The sequence below is a fragment of the Hylobates moloch genome, unplaced genomic scaffold (genome assembly GCF_009828535.3).
Source record: "Hylobates moloch isolate HMO894 unplaced genomic scaffold, HMol_V3 SCAFFOLD_4, whole genome shotgun sequence".
Lineage (NCBI taxonomy): Eukaryota > Metazoa > Chordata > Mammalia > Primates > Hylobatidae > Hylobates > Hylobates moloch.
The window spans coordinates 68069837-68077486 of NW_026652279.1; the positions used below are offsets into that span (position 1 = coordinate 68069837).

General features: G+C 36.0%; 1 protein-coding gene across 1 annotated transcript; it reads left to right on the plus strand.

Annotated features, from left to right (window-relative positions):
* The first annotated feature begins 2519 nt into the window (after positions 1-2519).
* Positions 2520-3200, plus strand: LOC116810507 (ATP synthase subunit a-like). The gene is given in 1 exon segment (XM_032755087.1): positions 2520-3200. A coding segment is annotated over 1 exon segment (681 nt).
* The last annotated feature ends 4450 nt before the right edge of the window (positions 3201-7650 follow it).

The following is a 7650-nucleotide window of genomic DNA, read 5'->3' on the forward strand; positions in this document are numbered from 1 at the left end:
AGACAATAAATTTCTGTTGTGCAAACCACCTAGTTTATGGAACATTTTTAGCCCTAGAAAATAATACAAATGCCATTCTTCAAACCAACCAAGGCCAACCAGGAACTCTGCTAGGAGATGATCAGATCTACAATGTTATTGCTACCGCCCAGGCATTCGTCATAATCTTCTTTATGGTAATACTAATCATAATTGGGGGTTTCGGCAACTGGCTAGCCCCGCTGATAATTGGTGCACCCGATACGGCATTCCCTCGGATAAATAATATGAGCTTTTAACTTCCCCCTCCATCTGTTCTACTCCTACTTTCATCCTCAATAGTAGAAGCCGGTGCTGGAACCGGCTGAACAGTTTATCCCTCTTTAGCGGAAACCTAGCACATGCAGGAGCCTCTGTGGATCTGACCATCTTCTCACTCCACTGGGCAGATGTTTCTTCTATTTTAGGGGCCATTAACTTTATTACCGCAGTCATTAACATAAAACCCTCAGCCATATCAAACACCACTTTTCATCTGATCAGTCCTCATTACGGCAGTCCTTCTACTCCTTTCTCTCCCAGTCCTAGACGTTAATTGACTGTAACCTCAACACTACTTTTTTTTACCCTCCTGGTGGGGGTGACCTTATCTTGTATCAACATTTATTCTGATTCTTGGGTCACCCTGAAGTGTATATCCTTCTCCTACCAGGCTTCGAGATGATCTCCCATATCGTAACGTATTATTCTGGAAAAAAGGAACCATTTGGGTATATGGGCATAGTGTGAGTCATTGTATCAATTGGCGTGTTAGGATTTATCATATGGGCTTACCATATATTTACAATAGGAATAGTCATAGACACAGAGCATACTTCACCTCCGCTACCATAATTATTGCTATCCCTACTGGCGTCAAGGTATTTAGCTGATTAGCTAGACTGCATGGCAGTAACATCAAATGATCTCCCGCAACATTCTGAGCCCTGGGATTCATCTTCCTTTTCACAGCAGGAGGTCTAGCCTGCATTGTACTAGCTAATTCATCACTTGATACTGTCTAAGATGATACGTATTACGTTGTAGCCCATTTCCACTATGTCCTATCAATAGGAGTGGTATTCGCCATCGAGGAGGCTTTGTCCACTGAGTCTCCCAATTTTCAGGTTATATACTTAATCAGACCTACGCCAAAATCCACTTCACCATTGTATTTATAGGTGTTAATTTAATCGTTTTTCCATAGCACTTCCTTGGCCTATCCGCTATGCCCTGACGTTACTCCGATTATCCTGATGCATCTGCCACATGAAATATTATCTCATCTGTAGGCTCATTTATCTCATTAAGAGCAGTTATGCTAACAATCGTTATAATCTGAGAAACCTTTGCTTCAAAACAAAAAGTTCTAACAATCGAACATTCATCTACTAATTTAGAGTGGCTTTACAGCTGTCCACCACCTTACCACACATTCGAAGAGCCGATCTACGTGAAAACCTAAACTAGAAAGGAAGGAATTGAACCCCCAGAAACTGGTTTCAAGCCAATCCCATAACTTCTATGACTTTCTCGATAAGATACTAGTAAAATCATTACATAACTTTGTACAAGTTAATTTATAGGTTAAATCCTGTAGGTCTTAATGGCTCATCCATTTCAAGTAGGCCTCTGAGACGCTAACATCCCCTATTATAGAAGAACTGCTCCCTTCTGTGACCACGCTCTTATATTTTCCTAATTAGTTCCCTGGTCCTCTCTATTATCTCCCTAATACTCACAACAAAATTAACTCATACTAGCACCATAGATGCCCAAGAAATCGAGGCTGTCTGAACTATCTTACCTGCCATTATCTTCATTTTAATTGCCTTCCCATCCTTACATATTCTGTACATAACAGATGAGGTTAACAACCCTTCTCTTACCGTCAAAGCAAATGATATTGAAGCTATGAACATACAGACTGAAGAATTAGGCTTTGATTCTTATATAGTCCCAAGAGCAGACTTAAAGCCAGAGAACTTCACCTCCTCGAAGTTGATAACCAAACAACTCTCCCAGTAGAGATCCCCATCCGTATATTAATCTCATCTGAAGATGTCCTGCACTCGTGAGCTATCCCTTCACTGGGCCTCAAAACAGATGCAATCCCTGGACACTTAAATCAAACTACCTTGACTGCTACATGACCAGGCCTTTATTATGGACAGTGCTCAGAAATTTGTGGGTCTAATCACAGTTTTTTACCTGTTGTCCTTGAATTAATCTTAAAATACGTCGAAACCTGATCCATATCTGCACTATAATATAACTGCAAAGCTACCCAGCATTAACTTTTTAAGTTGAAGACAGGTGATCTATACTGCTCTGCAGTGAATGCCTCAACTAGTTACTTCTACATGATCCATTGTTATCCTGTCAACAATCATAACTTTATTCTCCATTTATTCAGTTAAAATGATCAAATTTCAATTATCATACACCCCCTACACCAAAAATAATCAAAACACAAAACATAAAGCCCCCTGGGAATTAAAATGAATGAAAATCTATTCACCTCTTTTACTACCCTGACAATTCCAGGTCTACCTGCAGTAGTATTAATCATTTTACTTCCCACCATACTATTTCCAACCTCCATTCATCTAATTAGTAACCGATTGATTTCCATTCAACAAAGATTAGTTCAACTTGTACTAAAACAAATAATAATTACCCATAATATTAAAGGACGAACCTGATCCCTTATACTGATCTCCCTAATACTCTTCATTGCCTCAACCAATCTCCTCAGGCTTCTACCCCATTCATTTACACCAAATATCCAATTATCAATAAGTCTAGGTATAGCAATCCCCTTAAGAGCAGGCAGAGTAATTACAGGCTTCTGCTTTAAAACAAAAGTCTCCTTAGCTCACTTTTTACCACAAGGCACACCTATGTCACTTATCCCTATACTAGTGATCATTGAAACTATTAGTCCATTCATTCAACCAATGGCATTAGCTGTGCGATTAACAGCCAAAATTACAGCCGGACACCTACTAATACATTTAATCGGAGAAGCCACACTAGCACTATCAACTATTAGTCTTCCCACAGCTTCAGTCGCTCTCATTATTCTAATCCTACTGACCATTCTCAAATTTGCCATAGCCCTTATTCAGGCTTATGTCTTTACACTGCTAGTAAGCCTTTATCTATATGATAACACATAATGACCCACCAAACACATGCCTACTATATAGTCAAACCCAGCCGCTGACCACTAACAGGCGCTCTCTCAGCTCTCCTAATGACACCTGGCCTGCCCATGTGATTTCACTTTAAGTCTATCACTCTTTTAACCTATACATAGTATAGGTTATCTTATCTACCAGATTATTGAGGGCTTCCTATGCATCCTGTTGGTGAGTATCCAATAATTTGTGTCTTTTCCTGTAGAAGCAGCCTTCCTTCTCTGACTGAGGATTTTAAGCTTCTCTTTACAGAGATAAAAAGAGTACCTACATTATTAAAAACAATTATGTTTAGGCCACAAATTACAGTGTAAGATGCCACCATTGAAGACAGCTTCCTGAATCCAGTGGGGAATAATAGGGTCTTTGAGAAGGAAAGAACAATGGCAGTACTTCACCTTCAGAAACAAGATAAGCTTTGTTACTATAGCATGATTGGAATAGTAGTGAGAATGATTTTACCCAAAGAAGCATTTGTGGTTACTTATTGATAGTCATCACTGTGACTGATGTGTGTGTATTTACTAAGCTGTTGCCTTCTTCATTCAGCAGTGGCCCTAGGAGGTAATAGTATAAGTAATCCTCCCAGTCAGCAGAACTTTAAACATCAATTTTGAGTGTTCACTTTCTGAAAGAAATGGCCAGAGACACATATCTACATAATTTCATGGGCAGTGACTAATGATTTGGCTGAATTTTAGAGGAAAAAACAACAACACTAGTGACATGTTCTAGAGTAGAAATATTCGAATGGACCTTTTGTAAAGGCACAAATTAATTGCATACACATCAACAAGATGCATAGGAGGCTCTCAATAATCAAGTAGATAAGATAAGCTATACGATGTATGCCAGCCTGTCCTCTTTACCAGCCACCTCAGACTCTGCTTGACATCAGAGTGTTTTCACCAGTGGAAACAACGAAAGCTCAATTGAAAAGGAAGCTGAGATGTTCAGCTGTCTTTTAGTCACATTAGTTTTTTATGCTGTTGAATCCAGAGGTAAAGGAAAGGCTTACTATCTTGGCAAGGATGACTCAAAACAGAGAGCTATAAATACATAATGGGACTAATGTGGTGGTTTTCATGTTCAAAAGTAAAAGCTAATGCAAAGTACAGAAACCCAACCTAGGCAGGACCACTAATAACGCAAGTCATTCATGCATAAAGGCACAGTCACCACGCCAGGTAAAACTCCCTGGCATGCTAAGATGGCGGCTAAAATCAAGATGATCATAAAACGGTTAGTGGAAGAAAGAAGTTGCAAATACCATCCATGGCCATGTATCCAGTTTCATGAATGTGCTCTTATTGTAGATTTAATTATTTTTATTTAATAGTTATATATTTGCATACATTAACTAATTTTTCCATTTTACCCTTTTCCTTATATTGAATATAAATGCATTAATATTACTTAGTCTGATATTTCAATGTTTCAATTATAAATACATCTATATCCACATATGTATATATGGATACATAGTTTGTAACTGATTAGAAGATAAATGAACTTCACACTGAGATGTGTGAATGGCATATCAGACTTTGCATCTCCTCTTTCAAGGAGAGAATGAAAATTCTTCAGTTATGTGGGTAGTTATAGCACGTTAACCTAAAGCTTACTCAAAATTGCAAAATGAAAAAGCAACGTACAGCAAAAATAAATTGTCAGGTTATCAGTTTTCAACTTGACATTATCACTATCTTTTTCCCAGTCTGCTCTGCATGTTAGGAACTGTATTAGCTAGAAGTGTCTTTCTTGTTTTATTCAAGGTTAATTTGCTAATGAAGGAGACCCAGTCCAAGATATGAAAGACAGAAAAGAAGGAGAAATCAAATGTAGTCATAGGCATGGAGATTTGAGATTCTCATTGGTTTCCCACTTTTCACTAAGCACTCTTTGTTGCTAATAACTAAGAGGTGAAAGCTTCATAGAAATTCCTGAGAATTACAGGAGCTTTCTAGTAAATCTTGGAAAACAACATACGATCACCTTGATGCTTTAAAGTGAGCTTTCCAGTATATGCTTATTTAATGTTTGGCGGTAGCTTACCTGATTTTTAATAGACTTCTTGCTAATAGTCTGCGAGTTCTTAACAACAGTCATCTAAATTTATATTAAACCGTTTATATTTTGCATACAGTGGCTTCTGTTTTTTAATCAAGTCCTGGATTATAAAGTGAATAAGGTCTGGACCAGGAAAACGGGCGTAAAAAAATATGGATTTCCATTTTACATAAACCATATCGTTTATTCATTGAATGGTTAAGAATATGAGTAGAATATGATAAGTTACAAGTTAATCATACTTTATGATGTTGTTTATTTAAGGAATATATTTAGAATGTGTGCATTATCTGCAGTTTTTTTTTTTATATTATGACTCATGCAACAAAAATCCCTGAAGCTTAGCAATAAGGAAATGCTCTCATCTAAATTAACTATTAATAGGGAAGTTTTCCTGTAGATAAATCTGAAGTCTTACATTCGATGTAATGGATTAGAAATATCAAATTTATATTTTCTTTTTTATTTTAAAACTGGTACCAGATAATCCCAGCACTTTGGAAGGCAAGGTGGGCAGATCACCTGAGGTCAGGAGTTCAAGACCAGCCTGGCTAATACAGTGAAACCCCATTTCTATTGAAAATACAAAAACAGCCAGGCGTTGTGGCACATGCCTGTAATCCCAGCTACTAAGGAGGCTGAGGTGGGAGAATCATTTGAACCTGCGAGGCGGAGGTTGCAGTGAGCCAAGATTGTGCCATTGCACTCCAGCTTGGGCAACAAGAGTGAAACTCCATCTGAAAAAAAAAAAAAAAATCCTAGTACCAGAATATTGTTCCATAACTGTTCATAAAAATTTTATTTTGTTCTGTGAAACCCTCATCGACAATTGTAGAACTAAAATTAGTAGGAAATTTATGCAGAAAAATTTAGTATACCTTGGGAGTTGGGATGTGAAGTAGCAAAATATCTGCATTATCTTAGTCACTATTGCTGTTGCTTGCTATTATAAGCCTGCTTTAATCAAATGTCTTATCATTATTTTACATATTTATGTACAATGTAAATTAATCATTTTAGCTTAATTCTCTTAGAGTCAATGCCTGTATGAAATCAGATTACAGCTTTAAATGTCATGATGCCCAGATGCAATAGCCAAGAAATATTCAAAATAAATCTATAAGAAGAGAATAAAGACCTCAACATAAAAAAGCATTCTGCAGCAATATGCTTTATCTAGATTGCTTGCAGGACTGTGTAGGTAAACTCATTTATAATTTTTTTAGAAAACCATTGAATTATGTAATGAAAAGCAACAGAAATCAGAAAACATGGAACAAGGTAGGCACTAGAAAAAAATAGTTAAATTTTGTAGGTATTCATTTTATAAGTCTAAATTATTTTCAAAAATTATTTTATTTTAATATTAATAAATTATTTATTGGCTCGTTTTTATTAGTATGACATAGATTATAGATATAATCTTGCACAGAGGATAAGGTTGTTAGTTTAACCAATAACAAAGAAGTGCCGTGTACTAAATTTACTTATATAGACAAACAAATAACTAACAATCATTTACAAGAAAATTATGAATTTTAGAAACAGTAATTTTAACAAGTCTATTAGACACCCTCTGAAGAACAAGAACTATCAAGATACATAGTCTTATCAATGGCTGTGACACTATAATCTAATTTAAAATAATTGAATTATTAGGGTCAATTGAAGACAATGCAATTTTGGGTGATAAACTATAATCCATTGATTAAAGTCAATTAGTAGCTAAGACAGTAATAACTCCCTTCAAACAAATGGCCACATTGATTCTTATTACAAGAGTTTAACAGAAAATCAAAGATATCAAGTGCAATAGCACTTAGAGATGATTCACAATTTCTAATGTAGTCAGAAACGAAATCCTCTCATACTTAAATTGTTGCTATTAAATATAAGGTGCTCAGAGAAGAGCATCGAAAAATAAACAAATAATATATATTGAGAATCTTCTAGGTGGTGGTGTGCAACATATTACAATCATGTCTAAAACAATTATAAATGAACTTTGAAAACATTATGCTAAGTGAAATACGCCAGTCACAAAAGGACAAATAATGTATAATTCCACTTATGAAAGGCACTTAGAGTAGTCAGATTCATTGAAACTGAATGTAGAATGCGTGGTTGACTAAGGGAAGAGGCGAATGCAGAATTACTGCATAATGGTTAAAGCTTCAGTTTGAAAAGACGAAAAACGTTCTGGAGGTAGACAGTGGTAATAGTTGCACAGCAATGTGAATATACTTAATGTCACTATCTAGACTCTTAAAATGGTTAAAATAACAAATTTTATGGTATGTATATTTTACCACAATTTTAAATAAATAAATACAATTATAAGACATTAATCCTATTTTCA